A 22,000-nucleotide genomic window follows, 5' to 3' on the forward strand; every position below is an offset into this window, starting at 1 on the left:
CACTCGTGAAAATTTGGGATAACTTGTGAGAGCCGTGTAAACACTCATTCTCCCACCCTTTCTCCCGCGTTTCTACAATGAATGAGTTGCCAGTAATCGGATACCCGCGTTTGCGCCAAGAACTCTGGGATCGTCAGGGGGCAAACATTGCTAGTCGCTAGAAGGAAATATATGGCGAAAAGTTGTTTTGAGGTACAAGAAAACGATTTTTGAGAGAGATCAACGCTTTTTCGCCGTCGTTTTTATCGTGAATGGATTTGGGAAATGTTGATGTGTGGAATATGTAAGTTTTTCTTTGAATAACCTTGAAATATGTGACAAAATCTACCGATAAACTCCGTTGCTTGCGTGAGGTTTATTGTGAAATTTACATCGCGTAATGGTCTGAAAATATTACAAAATTAATAAGGTATAAATCGAGAGGAAATAATCCAGTAAAGCCTTTTAAGTTGTGTACAGGCTACTTTTGGCTTATTTGAAAGCTCAGTCGTACAAATAATACTGGAAATAAGCCCGGTGGGGATCATTGTGCTGTCTGGGGTTGATTTAATTACAAATGAGTCCGCCCGACTCATGCTGTGTAGCTACTGTGTTGCTCAAAGCCTTTGTTTTGCTTTTACAAGCACGTATTTCAGTGATTTTCCTTTTCTATAACAGATCAAGGGTAGCTCCTTGAATATATCTCTGAGTATTTGTATTTGAAAGTGCCATTTGTGCGTGATTATGCTTTCCAAAGTTTGGTATTGACGGTTGAGTGAAATTGCCCGACACAAAGGGTAGTAGTTCCTTCTGTAATATTCGATTTCTGTTTTAGAGCTTCTTTTCTGTCTTAATATTTAACTTCTCGGAGGGTCTTTTCTACCATTTGCTCCGGGTAGCCTCTCGAGATCAGGCGTGAATTGAAATTTTCAATATTCTCTACAACGTATTCACAATAAACCTCACGCAAGCAAAAGGGAGTTTATCGGTAAATTTTATCCCTTATTTCACGGTTATTCAAACAAAAACTTACATTTTCCATGTATAAACATTGCCAAAATCCATTTGCGATAAAACAACGGCGAAAAAGCGTTGGTCTCTCTCCAAAACCATGTTTTTGGGCGTCGAAACAACTTTTCGCCATACATTTCCTTCTAGCGACTTGCAATGTTTGCCCCCTGACGATTCCAGAGTTCTTTTCGCAAACACGGGTATCCGATTACTGGCAATTCCTTCATTCGATAAGACTACGAAAATGATTCCCTATTTCGTCAGTAAAATAACAAATGTAATGTTGCTGTTATAATATAATCTTTTTTTTAACATAGGGTTGACCTGTAACTGCCCACCCTTGCGAGTGGAAAATTTGTCAAATGTCTGGAGTATCGAACGATGTAAGTGGATAATAATGTTAACTTTTATTAAAATGTAACCTGGACCATTTGTCTAAACCAAATATTCTCTTTTGCCATGATTATTCCAACCGGTTGTAACCGTCTATTCTTCCAAAAGGAGTAAGCCCAACGTTATGTTTTCAATACAAAAATAGTCTTGCTGTGTCTTTTGGAGTTAAACTTAACAGGATTCTATCGACCACCCTTCACCCACCACCCTCTTGAACAGTTATGGGGAGGGACAGAGGCGGAGGGGGAGGGGGCTGGGCGTTTCGTTGTTATCATTATGCTGGAAAAGAACTGTCCTGTGGATTTTAGTACATTTTTTGGTTGTTACTGCATTTTGACATCTCCTTATAATACCACTGTGTACTGCTGCTTTTAGCTGTCAGTCGTGGCCTGTGAACGGTGTAACAAACGTGCCAATAACGCTTTCAATAATTCTTAGCTTGTAACTGGAAGAAAAAAACCGCTGACGGAGCACAGGCTATTCGGCATCTATTCACGCAAATTTGATGCTTTTCTTTTTGCTCGACAAACGGAGAGTAGGAGTTGATAGGGCGCACCACTGTCGTATTTCTGACAGAGACTTCAATAGTATAATATATTTGTCCGTTCAACCCTTTGACTACCAATTTTTCACCCAAAAATGCCATATTTAACCGTTAAATCAGTTCTTTGGCTGCCATGACGCTAAATGGGCCAGTTTTGCTGAAAAAGCTAATTTTTACCAAACAGATAGATTTCCCGAAGATTAGGTGCAAAAACGTGCAATATTTCAAGTTGGTGTAATTCCCCGTTCCGATTTATTTTTCTCTTCCGTTTCCTTTCCTCTTTCTCGGCTCTTTACCTTTCGCTACTTTTTGCGTTGCATATTCTTTCTGACTGCCGTAAAAAGTTGGGTGTTGATTATGGGCAAACCCTAGAAATGGCACCGTGATCTATTATGGATATAGTGAGCCATTTTACCACCACTTTTGCACCAAAACTGATAACGTTGTTTTTCAATCTGCTACGTCACAATGCCGTCGATATCCAAAGCCGACCGTTGTGCGGATAGATCTATCCTAGCTCTACTATCTGCTTCTCAGGAATATCTGGTGACATTTCAATTGATGACGTCACAAGTGGTACAAAGAGCACGACCACTCAGGACGTGTGTATACGTCCTTGAGAGTCAAAGGGTTAAATTAAGATTGGACCGAAAACAAACTTACAGTCTCCACAGCTTTGAAAGATTGGAAAACAATCCCGTGGGCAGTTTTTCAATTTCGTTCTCACCCAGGTACCTGAAATTAGGTAAAATGTTGTTTTTCTATTGTGCATACTTACATGATTATTTTTGCTTATTTAATGTTTTTTTTTTTTTATCTTGTTAACATTTAAAGCAAAGTAAAAAATATGAACGATTATAAACAACAACAACAAAAACAAAGAAGTGGTTTTGTCTTTCCTAGCAAGATAACTAACTCCTTGTGCCTTAACAGTGTTTTTTGGTTTTGTTTTGTTTTGTTTTGTTTTGTTTTGTTTTGTTTTTCGTTTGTTTCTTTGTTTGTTTGTTTTTTCTAAAAGACGGGTAACGATATCTGACTGAATGCTTAATAGTATAATAAAAAAAATTAATTTTCTTAGTTTTTGTTGTTTTTTTTTTTTTAGCAGCGGAATCTTTGTTAGCGATAGTTTCCATCAGTATAAGCCTTTAAGTTCAGATTGAGGAACAAATAATATCAATTCTGGGCAATGAAAGGGCACGAAAGGGATTAGAATTCTGAAGACATGTAACATTGAAATATTGGAAATCGTTTTGTGTGACAAAGGTTTAACAACTCAAACTTTTTGTAATAACAAAAAAGTGTATGAACAGTTCAGAGCTTTCTTTCTTTTCTTTTGTAAATTACATTAAAAAAGAGCTAGAAAATGTTGCAAAAGTCATGAATTTTTCTGTACGCAAAGTCGACGTATTCCAATAAGGCTGAATTTAAACAGAAACGTCAATAAATATTCTGCTAATTCTTCCTTAAGGTATCAATCTGTTAACGTTTTATTCTTAATTCATAACAGCCTTGCGTTCGTTATTATCACTTTAACACCATATTGCACAGCAGGAAATAGTGACTTTTTATCATAGAGAACGTATTTGTTATGAGAATATGAAGATAAACGCACAAGTGACGTAATTGAGATGGTCCGGTGAATATCCTTGGAGGAAGACGACGAATGGCATTCTGAGACAGATCCCTGCAAACAAAGAAGGAAAAATAGATACGTTGTAAATATATATTTTTCAGAAAGGCAATAAACACTTGATGTATGTTATCGGGAGATGTTACAGCTGTTGTAGTGATGCAAAATGGTCTCGTGTAACGCTGCACCAATATACATGTAAACACTCGTTCGATCCCCCAAAATCCCTCTTTCAGCTACCCGCTACCCGCCACCAGCTACCCGCCACCAGTCCCGCATGCTTAGTAACATTTGTTACTGAAGTTCAGTGTTTCATTTGGTAATATACATTTAAAGTTGTTTTGGACAATGCATAGCCTATAGAAACGTTAAAAACAACGTTTATGTGCCTCGGGAAAAAGTCTTTTCTTTCTTTTTCTCGCGACCGCCTGGTATTCTAATAGAGACCGCAATGCAGCCAACGATATCATATCGAAATTCCGAGTAACTCTAAATCACTCGCGTGATCTGTTATGTTGCGCAGCAGTCAATCGCCATATTTCTGGCGTACCACGCGCAAAATTGTGAGCCGTTAGATAGCAAGTAATTTAAGCTGGCTTTTTAAAAGCAACGAAGGCCGGTGTCGTTCGTTCAAAACGTCTTTCAAAGTTACTATACGAGTTGTTTGTAACGTTTTTGTAGGTCAGTGTCAGGCACAAATTTAAAATGTCTTTTGCTAATGTCCATCCCTGACTACAATGTTAGCATATTAAGTTCAATGTGTCATTTATTATGTACAGAACGTATATGGATATACTTACAAGACTTGCAAGCTTGCCAAAGCAGAAAAAACATTTTCTGTCAAATTCTGAATTTTATTTTTCTTCAAGTATCTGCAAAACAACAAGGAAGAAAACAACAACTAGGGAGCAGCAACCATAATGTTTATTGTTGAGTTCACTATCGGGGTCCCTTCCCTGCAACTGGTCGCCTGCATGACGAGCCAAGAAAGGTTTGCCATGTCTTGACTTAAAGTATAAAAACTTTGCTTGAATCGTCTTTAACAAGATTTCCGGGGTTTTCCTTTCAAGAGTATATATCTTATTCTATATGGGGCGGTACAAAAGAGCTTGGAAATCATGGAGGCGACGTTGACAATAGTGATACAAAACTGAAAATTCGAAATCTTTATAATTTCGGAATCACTGTGCAACGTATGAAGGACACTTAACATACAAAACTGACTGTCCGTGCCTTAGAGGTAGAGATTAGCTTATTCTGATTGACCCCTTTTGTGTAATTATGAGATATATTGAAGCTTTTGTTTGGTTAAGTTCGTGCCTTATAAGTAAATTTGGCCAAATAATTCAGTTAAGAAAGTAACTAAAAACGTACGCATTTATTAATATGTCTACTATTTTTAAGCGTCTTATAACATTGATCGTATTTTGATGAGCTGCAAACTTACAAGTCTTGCAAACTGAACAAATCTGAAAATACGTCTTCTGGTAGCACTTCTATTTCATTTTCACTGATATCACTAGGAACGGTAAAGAATATTATTTTCAATAAAGTATGGCTATGGTAGAATAAAGGTTATGCTGTTGTTGAACCACTCCTCAGGTTGGTAGTGTGGGGAGGGGGGGATGGAATCTGCTAACGGTAACCGCTTAAGACTAATAAATTACAAAGTGGTTGGTATGCAGCAGTAAACGTCAGAGAAAAAGCTCACTCAGATGATGACTGAACATTCAGGTTATAAAATTTATCTTGTTTTCGAAACAAAGCATTCATCGGATATCGCTCTACCCTTGCACGACAAGGAAAATAAAAAGAAGAAGTGGAAAGATAAAAAAAATAAACCCCAAAACAGTACATAGAAAAGTAGGGGAAAAGCAACTTCCGCTTTAGCGTACTCTTCTCTTGTTTGTTCTAACTTGAGGACCAGATTAATTCCCTTGATTTTATTTGTGAAGAATTAAATGAACTTAAGGCTGAAAAAGTCAGTTTTTTGTATCTTCGATAATAGGCAAAAAATATAATAAAAATAATAAAAAATAGCACGTGATGACAAAGGTCACATTTGAACAGGTTCCTTGGTAAAGTGTTCTTTTAACCAAGCTCGAGTCATTCGATTTTTTATTTCACCCAGGTCTCCCAGGAAGGAGCCTGTTCTCAGACACTTATTGTTATTAGGTACTTACAGGCTTTTAATCGCAACCATGTGTCGAAAGGCTTCTTTAGGTATATAAGTTATCATGGTCCCTTTTATATTGCTAATTCATGAAGACAAACACGATGTTAGAAGTGTAACGTGCCACATGACCATCAAGGACACCCGTAATGATTTAAAGTTGGACCTTATATTTATAATTAGTCAAGGTCTCTCAGTCTCACAGTGAAAAAAGGGGCTGAAGTTGCTTACAACCAAAGATTTGCAACACAAGCTTTATGAGTTTAACATCTGCAACTTGAGGTAGGCCATATTTTAATTCAAACTTTCTCTTTACGTTTTCTTGTGCCCTCCGTTGAATTGCAAAGAGGTGTAATCTTTTCTGAGGTGAAACATTGCTCACAGGAATTCGTGAACAATGCTACTGCAGTGCATTTCTCATCAACCCGGACGTAACAGATGTGGAGCGATAGCCTTCCCCAGTCCCTAGAAACCACAAGCCAATTGTCACAAGCTTCTCTGTCGGTACCGCTGCCAGGAATAGAGTGTTTCTTTTTTGTTATAAATGGTGAAAGGATACGAAAAAGACCTTGAAAGGCCTCAATGCTCATTCGAAAGTGCTATCTATAAAAGTTATGCACAGCAGGATTCCTGGTGATTTCCAGTATGAAACCATCGCTGGTACGAGGACGATTCATTTGACCGTGATGGAGAACATTTTGACGTCTACGCAAAAATCAGCATCCTGTTTGAAAAAACTCACCTTTGGAAATTTGCATAGTGTTCATAGGAAGGAAGAAAGACTGCCTTAACTGTGAGTATAGGTAAACGAAGTAAAAGAAAAGAAAAAGAATCCAGGAAATAAGAACAAGGTCCTAGAAGGCTGTCAGTTTGTTGTTTTTATAACATATTTCAGTGCGGCCTCTCAATCATAAAATATAACCCCATTATTTCATCATAGCCAACCTCTAACCGAGTTAAGTTATTTGGAAATTTCAACCAGGTTAGTGCGGCCGCAGCCAGTCTATTTAATCTTGGTAGGAAATTTAATATGTCTTCTATCTGTCCTCTAAAAGGTCGAAAGGAAATTTCAAGTAAACTACATTTAAGGACGTTCGCGATAATTGTTTCTGCGCATCCTTACTGCACACGCAAATTCACACGCAACGTCATGCATCGAGCGGGCGAGCTAAGTAATTTAACGATCTTGGACGTGAGATGACCCCTATTTTTCTTTTGATGAATCATTTTCTAAGGTTAGCAAAAAAATGAACAAAATCTATCGATTACAAGTTTTGATTTTTTTTGCAAAGTGCACCATCGAATTCCGTTCTTGTTAGTCCTTCGTTTACCTGTGCAGCGGTTTCAAATGCCTCTTGAAGGGTTTTGGCATTATTTACGTAACAGACACTCTTCCACAAAATATGCCTAAGATCGTTTGCTACCTTTGAGTCACCTTCGACATTTTAAACTATAAACACCTGCAGACCATGTTGAATTACGTGCGCCAATTTTTCAAAATCAGGGTAGTTTTCCACACGTCTTATCTCTGAAACGAAGTTGGTGACTCCTAAATTTTTTGCATTTTTGACACAAGTAGCTCATTATCTGACTGCAGTAAAAATTTTAAAAAAATCTATCCACTGGAAATTTTTCGCACGAAAGTCCTTAAGTCAAATAACAACATCATGGCCGATACACATAATGATAATCTAATAAGAGAGTATACTTACAGGTTTGTAGTCGTCGTTGGAAGACACTTAAAGATGTCAACTGATGAATTTGACGTCCTGCACTGAACTTGGTTTTCAACTTGGCCGTTTCCTTTCTTACCATGGCTATCACACAGATTTCTGCAATCTGGATGTAATTAAATGAAGGAATTAAGAGCCTGACCGATAACAAAACACAAATGCCTGGTTTGATGAATGAATGATTATGACCGAAATGGTAGGTCAAAATATCTTATTCCCTCTAAGTTAGGGCGAAACCCTGCAAAAATGACATTTTAAATGTTATTTGTGCATATTTAATTAGCTGTGTGGTTTATTATTTCTACAACAAAAACCGCCATGTGAAAGTGTAGTCCACTCCTTGTTTCTGCTTATAGAATTCATTCTGGTAGGTAAAGTAGGTACTTGGCAGACACATCGCAAGTAAGGTAAATAATTGTGGTACATCCAGGGGACACCTCTCCGGTAGACTTCGGTCATCTTCCAGCTTAGCTCTGACAACTGGCATAGCATCTCGTAAACAACGCCGAAATATCGTATGACTCGAATTTCTTTCCAGGATGAACTTCAAGTCCCGCGTTGTTTTGACAAAATCTTCACTGTTGATGATGTGGTGACCTTTAAGACCAACAAGAAGTCTTTATATCTTGTCAAAGAACATGGTAGTATTGTACATCACGCTACCAATGATCGAGTCTATTGGTCGTAGCGGAGAGTCTTTCTTGCGGATCTTGGGATGATCGTAGAATTTACAAATGTTTAACGCTGTGCGGTACAGCTGAACGTATAGAGAGTCTACAAAGAGCCTCAACGAGGTCCTCAATTTCTCCCATATATCTTGTATATAGTCGCCAATCGTTATATGGAACAGACAGAGCTGAGCGTTGGATACCGCCCCTACCCCTGTAGCTACGTGGTTAATCATTTTTATAAAAACATTGAGACTGAAATTGGCGAATGCTGAGCCCGGGGAGGGGGGGGGGGGGGCGCCTACTCCCAGAAAAATTGGGTAGGGGTATGCGGCCCGCTTCCCAAAACCCTTACCCTATTTATTACCAAAATTTGCGATAAAATTCGAAACCCTATTTATCACCTGACCCTTAGATCAAAACTCTGTTTCCGACCTGCTTTATAATTAGTTCCCTGGTTCAGACAAATGTTAAACTACCGTAAACATAATTTGTGAAGAGCTTTTGTTGATTTTCTTTTCGATATATTGATGAAAACGGTGGCTTTTTCTTAAAAACATACCCATATCAAGGCTAGAGTGCAAAAACCATACCCTATTTATGACCAAAATGGACAAAAGAAGCTAAAATCAATACCCTATTTATGACCAAAACAGCTGAAAAACCATACCCTTTGGGGCCGCACATACCTATTTGGCCCATATAAGGGAGTACCCCCCCCCCCGGGGATGCTGAGAATATACCCACGGCTGAGATTTAGTCAAGAGCATTTTCGGTTTGGGTGTTGATGGAAAATATAATCCAATAAAATAACATAACGTTTTCAGATGAATTTTATTTTGCCACTGGAAAGTGAGGTGTATTTCTTCCTTAATCAAACCAAACTAGTACTAGATACAAGATTCTATCAAGCTGGTGACATCTGTGAAACTGAAATGCATTCAGTATATACTCTGAATTTGTAATCTAAGAATATTTTTAGCCTAAAGTCGGCAGAAAAATAAGAATATCCGAACTGGCTATAGAAAATATACATTCTTATTTATTAACAAAAAAAAAATTGCATCGATGTATTAACGACTTGGGAAAAAAAGAAAATCATGAATACCCATTGAACTCTTTTCTTATCACCTCAATGTCACTGACCCACACATTCAGTTCCGCTTCGGAGGAAGAAAAGAACTAAACATGTGAACATGTGAACCAAGATGAATCAACGATTGTCTGTTTACCGCAAAATGACTCATTCTGATCAGCACCTGAATCTCCATTTTAACCTTCGTCTGAAACATAACAGAGCTGTGGATAACACAAACTCTGCCACTTCGAGTTCAGACCTTTCTTTCTGAAGCGGGCGAGCGAAGGATAGCGCCTGGGATAAGCAAAACATGGGAAAAAGTGGGGAGAGAGTGAGCGAGAAGGGGAAGGGGGGCACCCCCTCCCCCGGCTCCTTATTTTTCGCATTTGCTCGCAGCTTTGTTCCCTTCCCGTGCTTTTTTGGAAACGCCTGCTAACAACAATTGATGCTAACAATGCTGAACACTGGATCACTGGCACGAAAGATTCCAAAGATAATCTTAACAAGATAATATACTATAGAGTGTCGTACATCAAGGGATCTTCGGAACACGTACAAAGGGCATTTAAATCACGCTAGATCCCACTCGTCCATAAGCCTTTCAGTTCTCTGATTTATGCCTCTCAATTTTCTCTCCGCAACACCGCCCCCCCCCCCCCCACACCCCCGCAGTGCCACCAACACCAAGGTCCAAACAAAAATGATTAAAACCGTTCTTAACATTCTCATTGTTATTGTGGCTGGTCATGTTCCAGTTGACCCAAAAAAGAACCAAGCCTCTGACTTAAAAACAGCGGCTCAACATTATATCTTCAAAGATGGCCCAACGCAATGTTGTGGGTTTTGAAACGAATCTGTATGTTTATAGCAGCAGTGATAGCTCTCCGTGGATGTTGAACGACATTTGAGTAGCTTTCTCGCTCGTCTGTATCTCTGAAGATAAAGGCAGGACATCAGCGGATATTCTTTCGTTTAAAACGCACGTCGAAGCGGCAGTACAGATGACAAAAAATCTGAAAGTTTGAGGGGCACCAAAATCCAAGAATCAAAGAGCACAAAATCGTGTCAAAGTGATATAAATGCTGTGGTTATTTCTTATTTCCATTTCATTTTCCACATGTTCGTATTAGGCCACCATCATGGATTTGGTAACTGTGGAGGGTTGGGGCAAAGGAAAATGTACCCATGAAGTAGGCGTGAGGTGGACAAATGGGCGAGAGGGGAGGGGAAGGAAAAATTCGTTATTCCAACTGCCCCACACACCCCTCTCCCCACCCTGCGAAATCTGTCCCAACTCTCTACTAATCAAGCATCTAATTACAATGTGAAATGGCGGCATCGAAAACCTGGTCTATCGAACGGTCAGTTCCAAAATAACGCCTGCGCTGCAGGCTAATTTTGACCTCTCATTTTAACCATAATCATTTACTCACCAAGCCCAACAGTTTTGTCAAGTTTGAGAGAAGTGATTTGAGCTGTATCATCCCAGCCCCTGTGAGGTTCTCTTTGGGGTAAACTCTTAGTCACTCTCATCCTTTTTATTTTACGGACTAAAAAAGAAGATTTTAGTGGCTGACCAAAACCAAAGAATTTCATTGTAGTCCCTACAGGAAAACATATCTTACCAACAATAGTAACCGGTAAGTCTTTGGTGTCGTTACCAGCTTCATTATTGGCCACACATGAGTAGTTTCCAGTTTCAATTAAGCGAGTCATTACCAAACCAGTTCCTTTAGCCAATGACGTGGAGTTCTTAAAGATGGATATGTTGATTGGTGGGTAACCTTCGGCAGAACACCAAACAAAGTGACGTGGTGCTGCCCGCACAACTGGGTGTGTGATCAATATTTTCGGTTTATCTGCATAAGCAACAGTATTGTATAAACAACAACAACAACAAACACAATAGGCCCTTGGTAGCTTGGAGCACGTGACAGAAATTTTGATTTAAAAAAATAGATTATGGACTATAACTTAAAGAATGCCATAAATGAAAAGAGCATATCGAAATCATAATAAACTTTGGGTTTGAATTTTGGGTAGACGATATCGCCGCGTAACTTTCTTTTTACAGTTATTTCAATCGTCTGTAGCTCTGAGGGAAATTGAGAAAAGTTCGAGTTATCGGGAGTTCGAGTTATCGTAAGTTGAGAACAAATGACCGGAAATAAGGAAAAAACAGTGTTTAATGTTTTTCTATTCATGCAGCATACATTTTAATCAAAATTTAATTACAGAATAGAGAAGTCAAGTGAAAATAAATCAGTTCGTCTCTAAATTACTCTATAAATCGGAACGTAACGTAATGTTAAAAATAAAACGAAGGAAATCAGCAGGGAGAAGCCCAGGAAATGTGAACTGTACAGGTTTTTTAAAGAGAACAATGTCGGGCTACTGGTACAAAGCTACTGGTACTGGTACTGGCTACTAGTACAAAGCTACTGGTACTGGTACTGGCTACTGGTACGAAACTACTGGTACTGGTACTGGCTACTGGTACAAAGCTCATGCTCATGGTCCGAGTTATCGAGAGTGAAATTATATAGAAAATGACTTGAAGGGAAACGAAAATTGCCTCGACTTAGCGGAAGGCTCGAGTTATAGAGGGTTCTTGTTACCCAGGGTAAAATTACAGTAAATGTATGACGGAAATCCAGGGGAAACCGATTTTGGTTCGAGTTAGCGCGAGGTTCTAGTTAGCGAGGGTTCGAGTTATCGGGAGTCGACTGTATTAAAAAGGTTCGAAAGAACCGACGTCTAGCTGATTTCCGAGCACGAGATTCAAAACCGTCGTTAATGACAAGTTGATGACAAAATCAACCCTTATCGGGGTGGGCAAAGGATATAGGAACTCGACATAAGTGGCAGATTTACCAAGGCCCCTGGCAATAAAGAGTATGTTTATACGACAATTTGAATATTCGGAAGATGTAGAGAATTTCAATTGAAAATGTTTCGGGAGTGCAAAGTCTTGCTCTTCAACGACTCAGTTTCCATGAAATCTCGTTATTTAAATTAAACACACGAACCGTCATAAAATTTCATTCTCCTCATTATTTATTAACTCTTTCCGGTGACCTGTGTGTGGTCAGAACAATTGAGCACACTGATATCGTCAGCGTTTTATCAGCCGACTTGATTGACTCGCACACGTGATTTGGATACAGAATCCAAAGCACGCCAATCTTCGTTTGAAAACGAACCGAGGATGGTGAAGATTCCAGATCAAAGAATAATTTAAAACCGGTTAACAAAGTTGCGAAAATCTGTGGACCTCTTAGGAAAATTAGTATTTTTTTGATTGTTTAGTTTCCAGTTTAAGCAGCAAGAACTGTCATAAGAACGAGCAACAAGACGATAACACCGCCGAGCGGAGATCTTTGATACTGGGCTTATATTTTTAATCAAAACATTCCGCTGCACCTCCCGATACTTTTTGATCGAGACCACGAAGCTCTCTTTATGGCCACACTAAGAGGCACTGTTTGGATTGTAATCCCTCAAAAAGCCGAAACCGTGTAGCTAACAAGGTTGAAAAAGTCTTAAACATCTCATAGGATTAAAAATTTCCAATAAAAAGTGACCATCTTAATCTGGTAGTTTTCTGACATTTTCTGATTTTCTCCAACTTCACTGGCTCATTTCAGAGAAACAAGGTTGACTTATGATCGCACTGTAAATGAACAAACCTTGATACAGCTTAACAAAATAATTTACCGAAGTGTTTTATTTCAATTGTTTTCTATTACCTATATTTCTTTTACGAAGTCGTTGATCCAAGCTGGCAAACTTTCAGTAAACCCTGTACGTATAGATAAGGAACTTCTAATGTCCACACATACGTTTTACGTCTGTGACTGCGCATGCAAACTGAGTGATAACAGTTCTAATTGTAGTGGCTCTCTGAATAATAACGTTTGTCATCAATTTTATATTCACTAGACTTGATTCCTGCGGAGCAAACTAAGAAAGAAAATAGAGCGAGAAACATCTCTCATATTGATTTTCAATTGTTCCGGTGAGTTGTACATGTATGTAGCAAGCTTACCTTTATTTGTTTTAAATGTGTAAACACCCTTTAAGTTGCTAAGGTACCTCCTCCACCATATATGCGTAAATCGTAGCTTCACCAACATAAACCGGCCACTTGACTGTATGGTGAAAGGTCGCCTTGCTCCGGTAAAAACCCCTAATGAGGTGTCAGTTGTGTTTCGTCCATCATAGATTTGCATGTATGGATGTACCCAATACCATCCAAACAATCGTAGATCAGATAACTGAAATGTCTCAAATTGCAACCTGACGCTGTGGTTCAGTGGTGCCGTGATGACCCAGATGGACGTTTCACAGTCTTCAGGTGATTTAAATTCGGAACTGATGGACTCGCCAGAAGATCCATTAACGACAAAGTTGCATGTTTTTGAAAACACATCTATACAGGAAGATACCTCAATATTAGATTATTGCACAAATACAACCATTTAAGCACGGTATTTTACTATCGCAATGGGAACTTGTGGAACGAGTCGATCACAATTTTATCTTAATTTCTTGAGAGTCATTTTTGACAATGGGAAGCGTGCGCAGGATTCAGTACTCATCATGAACAGTTTAATGTAAATCAGATATAGGTCTTTTAAAACAGACTAGCTGTAATTCATGGTTACCTTATATGTGAAAATTTTCTGTCGATTTATAATACGGTGGAATTCCGATTTCTGGAACCCCCCATTTTTTTTCCGACTCTCCCGATAACTCGAACCAAAAGTCGTTTCCTCTCATCAGTCGAACACTATAATTATAACTATAACTATACAACTATCCAATACTTCGAACCAATTTTTGTTTCCCCTGGAGGTTCAAAAAATCGGGATTCCACTGTATTTTAATTGTTCTATATCTTTCGCACCCGTGCATTTATGCAAAAATAAATCAAACATTTTGGTCAGGATGCCATTATCCTTGCAGTAGGACTTCAATGTGCGCCAATTTGTTTGCACGGATAATTTCAAAGGGTTTCTATAGTCCACTATCTTGAGGTTTTACCCATACAACTGCAACATTAATGAACCTTACGTATTATTTTGATAGTACTGTCCACAAATGACTTACCTTGCGGTTTGCACAATAATATTGCAAACAAGACTGGTGCTGTAGAAAGCCAGCGTTGCATCTTTAACTCAGTGGAACAACTCCAATGATATGAACTGAAATGATATGAATGCTCAGTATCAAGTATGGTAGATAAATCTGTGAGCGGCAAAGCTGCGTAGCACAGATTTAAACATGTATATGAAAACACCTTCCACCTCGAGCAATGCTTTAATCCAGGGCCAACTGCAAGTCACAGTTTTTGTCAATATAGTCATATTATTTTAAGTTTTCCACTCTTCCAAGTTTTATGCAAAACGATTTCGTTGGACCGTTGACTTGATCGTTTTCCATAGAGGATTCTCTGGATTCATACCTTTTGTTTATGCGCAGTTACAGAGCAGTTATGTTCTTGGAACATTGGACTGATAAAACATCGCTCATAAACGAGAAAAGAGCGGCAGTCCTCTAACTAGAAAGGTAAAAACGTTAACAGCAGAAAAGAAAAACCTTCACGGAAACTTTACACTAACCTATATAATAAGAATCCTCCCCAGTGAAATTTCTCTCCAAGGCACCGGCAACTTACTGAAAAGAGAAAGACGAGTTTAATAGTTTGAGCAAACATGTGTAAAACAGCTTTGTACGTCTATAAACAGATAATCGGAAGCAAATCTGTAGTTATACATCGCGCAAGTTCTTTATACAATATTTTTTCTTTCCACTCCGAATAAATTTTTCTTTGGAAATTTCTTGAAAATCAACTTGATTGCATTCGAATCGTCAATAGCCTTTAAACGCAACGAAATCCTCACTGTAAAATTCCGTGGTTAACTTTGAAGAGTTTATTCACTTTTCAACGGTATTTTTGTTTCTTTGAGTCGACGAAGGTCCAGTCGAAAATGGTCTCGTTGTGATTCCAGATAAATTTAGAATGTTGAGAACATAAGAGTGTTGTCTCAACAAACTAACGTAATCGCTTGTAAGAACTAAATAGCGCTTTACTTGGTATCGAACATCGAAATTGACTTCGCATTTACCAAACGTTTACTAAAAAAAACAAATTATAAAAGTACAACGCTTGTCAGATTGAAATGCGTGTTTCCACAGATAAACTTCTGTCATCGTCAGTTACAGCAGAATGAATGTGAATATCTGAATACTGACTTCTCATTTAATTCTGAAGCTTTCTGAAAGGGAGATTATCACAACATTGGAAGTAAAAACTCAGCGGGAAACAATGTTCTTTTGACATCTTCAGTGAAAACAGTTACCAGATCACTTAAAAGAAAACAAAACTAAACTAAACGGAACAAAACAACAACATAAAAAAGAGTTTAAATTTTGTTTTCGGCTTACCTCAACTGCAAACAAGATGCTAGGTTACTTTTCTTGTGAAATTCATTGTTTGAACTAAAATATGTTTGAGAAAAGCATATGTACAACTGAAACATATAAAATGAAAAAGGTAGAAGCGAATACGCATTTATTGACGCGGAAGTGTATTTTGTATGATTCTCCATTCAGTACAAATTACTTTGTCGACATATCTTGTAGTGCATTCCTCAACAGCTCCAGGCAGGCGCAGAATCTATACAATAACGCGATTAGTAATAGTATTTGGACTGAGTGAAGTACAATTCAGGAAGTAATCGCGCGAGTAATTTCAAAATTGGACGAACGCAAAGCGCGAGGCCGATTTGAAATTACGAGCACGATTACTCCCTGAATTATTCAACACGAGGTCCAATTACTAATTAATCGTATCTATAACAAATTTCAGACTTAAAAATGTCTTTTGAGAACTTCTTTTGAGCGAAAACGTCTGTAACGCTTTTCATGAGTTTTCAAAGCTGTACGAAACAGTGCGAAGGAAGCCATTAAAGAGCGCGTAATTGACGTGCGAATCACGTGGGTATCCAATATTACAGGTATCCAATTACGAAAAGTTCAAATTGGATACCTGTAATTGGACACCCCCGTGATCGCGCGGCGATTACGTGACAAATAGGCGCTCGGAGAACCAATCACGATCGAGAATTTTGTTATAGATATGATTAACTAAGAAATACTTTCAAATATAAGAAAAATTTCCGTTTCTCGCAGTGCAAAGAGAACGTTTAGAACATATTACCATTATTGTATGTAAGCGCCTAAGTAATTGACTATAATTTTAATGTAAGGTCGAAAAAAACTTTCCACAAGGTTTTGAAAATTCCTAGGATTGTGAGACTCCTTAAACGAGCAATTTTTTAATAGTAATGAATATAAAAACATAGTAGATCTCGACAGCAAAACAATGTTCTTTAAACCAAAAGGATGATATCTACAGTAGACATTCTCAAGAAAAAATGTTGACAAAGACTTCAACTCACCTTGATATCAAACTTTACATCCTGGTGAGTGGTCTCTGAGTAAACTAACCCAGTCACACTTCGAAGAAAAGTACAATGTTGGTCTAATGCACAAATAACAAATGTTCAGTGTAAACAAGATGCAAACAAGATGTCACGCGCGCAAGGCGGATTTCGGTGAGTACTGCTCCACCGATAGATTAGTTTCACCAACAACGCAACTAGTTCGGAACTTTATATTTCCCCAAGACTTCCTTTCAGCTGCTTTACAATGTCATTTCATTCTTATGAGGGTAGACAGAGTTTATCCGAAACACGCGATGAGGACAAAAGTTATCGCGTGAAGCGTGAAAAGCGACTAAAAGACATACGTGATGAGTGAATTATTTTTTACGAAAAAAGCACCGTAAACACAACCTAAGAACTACATCTAGAAAACGTAAAATCTGTGCTTGAAACGGGATCACAGCCTCGCGTTTCCTACCTACCCTTTCTTAATAAATGAATAATTTATGTTTCTTGATTATCAACGAGAAAAAGCGAGTTATCAGCTTATTTTACTCCTATTTCATGTTCGGACATCGCACATTTTAAAACAACCTCAAATTGAAGTCTTCGAAAAGCGAGAAACTAATTATTATTCTGCGACAAATAAAATTGAGCTCGTACTCGGAAAGCTAAAAGTCTGCTGCCTCGAAGACTTGGTTTTGGATCAAAAAAGTGCTGACAGCCTAATATTATGTCAAGTTAATTCGCTGCACGAGCTAAAACCCTGAAAAGTGTTAATCGAGTTTAAAACTGTCAGCTAAATTCACTCAGGATTGTGAACAACACTTCCCTTGGCTTTCAAATGTTTAACTGACTTTGATTGTTGATTTCGAACAGCTATCCGATTATAGCCATGGATGTGTTTTCCCCAGCGTACAGGATATACGCACAGTAAAAATTACCTGATAAAAAGTTTAGAGAGTCTTCAACTTACCTTGTTAACAGGAAACTTTGGGTTTAAAGGCAAGGGAAAATAGTCACACTGTAAAGAGATAAGGTTGGTTTAATTCAAGAAATATAAAAAATTTCACTTCAAGTAATATGATGTTAAATAATTGTAAATTAAATACTGTCGCTCTTTTGTTTCGCTCCGTTAAGGATACTGCAATTACCCTGCTGTAAATAAAACTACAAATTGCACACTTGGGGTCGACACGCAAGTAACTCGGCCATTTTTGTATTAAGTTCAATACCACTTACTTCAGTTAACCTGAGAATATTGAAATACAGAAGCGTTCGAATCTTTCCATAAAACATCTTTTGATGCTAATTAAGAGTTCCGCTTTAGAGTTCGACCTAGGAAAACGAAATGCTCAAAACTCTTACGACGATTAAGTGATCAAAAGCTAACGGGAATACGTTTTACACTCGGTTTCATAATAGCGTCCTGATCTCAACGCCAAGCTAAATTTTTAATTAAAACCATAGTATGCATATACACAGGTTGACAACGCTTCAGTTAATTCTATTCAAGTAGACTAAACTATATGGCTTCAAAGATCTCTATTAACGAATTCGAGAGCGGTAAAGTTCTAACTTTGCAGCTTTCTCCTAAGTTTTGTAAAGAACTACGTAAAATAATTACCCTTAACAACAGAACACACGACATTCGACATTTTAATTTAGCTTTAATTTAGTTAAGAGAGACATAAGCTCCAAAGTTTCTTTAAAACACTAAATATAACTGTGACGCAAAAGACAAGGGTCCGAATACGACAATATAACCTGTGCCGCTTTTAAATCGCAAGAATGTTTTTATTCATACATAACCACTGTCTGCCTAGTACTGGAAAACTTCATCTCTTCAGGTAAGATGAAAAGTTGAGACGAAATTAACTCAGGGCTGACAGAAAAACTCGCTTTAAATTTCAAATGTTAAACTGAGTTTGAATTTGAATACCATCCTGTCAAACAACAACAATCCCAACAATGGGAAAAAACGAAGGGCTGACTGACCGGCAAAAACATGTTCTTAATTTGTAACGAGGCAATAAATCGACAGCAGTAAGTAGGATCATTCAAGAAGTTTAAAAGTCACTCAACCTACCTCGTCAATAGAAGACTTAGCTCCAAGTGAGTGGTCTCACTGATAATGAAGAACAGTCATTCTGTAGATATCAATTTCATGTTGCTTTTAGAAGAGGAGTTTAATGTAAATAATATGTCAAAATGCTCTGGTGTTCAATACTAATTAATTGAATATTTTTCGGTTTCGATTTCCATCTGTCTGAGATCAAAAAACTAAATATCACGCTTCTAATCCAACTTTCCACGAAGAAACAAACAATACATTTCTAACCGAACTAATAATTTATAATATGCCATTAAATGCAATATTCACGATCGGTTTGAAAATTTGCTGAACAGTTTTATTTTTCTCCAAAAATAAATTATTTTTCAATATAAATGAGGTCTGCCCACATACTCTCAGTAGTCCAGGTGAAATTGCATTCCGTTTTGCTCCTTGTAAATTTTATCCACGGCTCCAGAAGTTCCATGCTTTAAAAATTTATCGCGTATTAATAAAGGTCATCAGATTATCTCTATTAATGAGGTTAAAATTTTATGATATCTCAAAATATCAATCTGTTTTACGTTTTAGGACTTAACTAGTCACCATGTATCTCTGGCCTAATATTTGCTGCTTTCTGACATTTCCTCCAAAAGGCCCGTTCATCTTGACAGTCTTTAAACAACCTTTTAATTAACTTGTCAGGCTATTGATTACTTGACAAATAAGGCAAGCAATTTGGAAAACGCTAATTTCGTTGGGACTTCCTTTCAGCTGCTTTTAATAAAATGAATACTTAGCTTTTAAATTCTCATTAAGGTGGTTGTGCGTAACTTATAATTTCTGTAGTCTAAATCATTAACATGGACAGTTGTCTTTATAATTATCGTGTCTGGTTTTAACTTCCGTTTGAAAACGAAAATATTTCTTTACGAGAAAATGACGAAAAATCCAAATCGAGTTTAATATATATCTATTTTTGACTACCACGTCTTTGAATATGAAATTGAATATTACTTGGCACGATGGGCGAATTTTCCGCTTATCATTTTAAGCTTAACATTCCCTCCAGTTGATTTTGTTCGCTTTTTTAATCCGAAATTCGTTTTCAACTGATTGCTTTCATCCTACAAGAAGGCCTACAAAATGGGCCATCATTGAGAATTGGTTCATGGCGGGGAAATTCTTTGGAGAATAGAGGTTCGGTCGGTCATAATATCCGGAATATTCAAATCAGAAAAAAAAAAAATGGGTGTTTAAAATGTTAATACCGAGTTTTTCATCTCAGCGTGGACACATGACGTAAAATATGTTCTAATTGGTGAAAACATGACATGTTTGCCTCCAAATATTTGAGGTTTGAAGGGCGTTCGTGCATGCTAAGTTCTGCTAAAATGGCGGGAAAAAATGGATATCCAAGACTTCTTCGAGAAAATGACCCCTTACTTTGGACAATCGATTCCAACAACTTCGAATAAGTGAACGACAGTTTGCTCGGTGTTCTGATGTGGTTTCCTGAAAGCGAGTCGATGTTACCTGTCTCGTGATGTTGCTTAGCGTTCTTGTGCGCAGCTGAACTTTGAAGACGAAACCTGCGACTTATTGTACTAACTGGAAGCATGCGACACCTCGTTTCTCAAATCCTAAGACAGAAGAACTGCTGGTTTGAAGTAGGCTCGATTTGCAGCCGCTTTGTGAGCCCGCGTTTCTTTCCCCACACCACGGCTGGATCACTGGTCTAGCCATTGTATTTTTGGACCAATCACGGCCAAGCCTGCTAGAATCCAGCAGGCTTGGCTGTGATAGGTCAATTCTGTCACTCGTTTTTCCAACATGACGGAAAACAGTGCTATTGAGTTTTCTTTTGCTGTAAAGTGTGTTTTAGGGCGCTTTTCGTATCGGCAAATTAAGGGAAAAGATGTCTGAGTTTTACAGCCAACGGCCTCAGGAAAATCCGTAGTTTTTCAGTCTTTCCCGCTCGTCTTCGATGCTGCGTTGATGAGATTCAGAAACCAGTCCGATTTACTAGTTGTGCTGGTTGTGCATTGGTTATATTATCTCTCTGCTCAACTCGCTTATGCAGGACTAAGCCAGGTTTCTTACTTCAATCTTTGTAAAAGTAATTAATATCTGGGACGAGCAAAAGAGGGCGGATTATTTTAGGTCGTGCTAGGGTCCCCGATATGGTGATCCATATAAATTTGATATATGTAACTTATAGGGAAAGGCTGCGGCTGAGGGCCATTGATGACGCCCACTTTATCCGACACTGGTAAGAATTAGAATGATTTGTCTCAAATATTTGTCGTAGTTGATTCCAAATTTATCTTTAGAAAACACTGGATATGAAATAAGGGTTTAATAGCACGGGCCAGTTCTGACCGCCTGTTACAAACACATCTGGCCTGTGCACTCCAGTAATGCTCTATAGACTTTTTTAGCTTGGGTGGTTTGTTTTCCCATTACACATCACGTGATATTTGCGTGAGAATTGTCTTTTATCAACCTAAAAAAATATCTATTCATATACACGCGACTATTTGAAAATTTGAAAGCGAGAATTCTCAAGAGTATCAACACATGGTCTAAAATAGTGCAACAAGCGGCCTATGCTAAAAAGGTCTATTCCAAATGTCATGTTGAAGCATCGTCACATGGACATTTAGCACATAATAGCACGGTCTTACTTCTACATATTCTGCCTTCACTACACAACCGAACACACTGAAAGGTTGAGGCATGGGCGCGTTGGTCAGCCAGGCCCAAGATATGTTTTATTTGCGGCAATAAGCTTACAACAAAGTGGATAAGAGATACATCAAGTAACGTCCTGCATGCGCCAAAGCCGGACACGCAAACCCCAAAAACCTCTTGTTAGGAAAAATAGGGACCGTGTACCCCCGACCAAATGCAGTGGCGCCACCTTTGGGGTTTTAAGGTTGACCTATAACTGACAACAGAATGAAAAAACAAATCATGTAACGCTAATTATACAATAAAAATAAACCTTATGGGAAAGTGCTAGTGGCAAGGCTGACCGTAGAATGTCACAAGTTTCTCAACCGTCTCTTTTTACAAACGTACTACCCACGAGCCTTCGCGTACTACTCTCCCACCCAGTTCTCTGTTCCGTGTCGGCAAAATATTAATTTATGTCAATACCGATTATCACAAATTACATTTTGATGTAGACGTAGGGAATTTTGAAAAAAACTTTGCAATTTTGATATCCAATTGTAAATGGAATACATGTTCTTTTGTAAATATTTGCCATTAATTAAGTCTTC

At 38.1% G+C, this 22,000-nt stretch overlaps 1 protein-coding gene across 1 annotated transcript; it reads right to left on the reverse strand.

The window, feature by feature from the left end:
• Positions 1-3,005: 3,005 nt before the first annotated feature.
• Positions 3,006-15,634, reverse strand: LOC149098821 (uncharacterized). Its single transcript, XM_089277060.1, has 9 exons — positions 14,834-15,634; positions 14,322-14,416; positions 13,258-13,641; positions 10,835-11,068; positions 7,443-7,569; positions 5,741-5,812; positions 5,005-5,076; positions 4,358-4,429; positions 3,006-3,611 (listed from the first exon to the last, which is right to left on the reverse strand). Exons 1-9 carry the CDS (start codon positions 14,926-14,928, stop codon positions 3,452-3,454), a joined length of 1,311 nt encoding a protein of 436 aa, XP_089133186.1. The 5' UTR covers positions 14,929-15,634; the 3' UTR covers positions 3,006-3,451.
• Positions 15,635-22,000: the final 6,366 nt, after the last annotated feature.

Source organism: Orbicella faveolata, unplaced genomic scaffold, assembly GCF_042242905.1.
Source record: "Orbicella faveolata isolate gen_17 unplaced genomic scaffold, um_ofav_v1 contig_46, whole genome shotgun sequence".
NCBI classification, from domain to species: Eukaryota; Metazoa; Cnidaria; class Anthozoa; order Scleractinia; family Merulinidae; genus Orbicella; species Orbicella faveolata.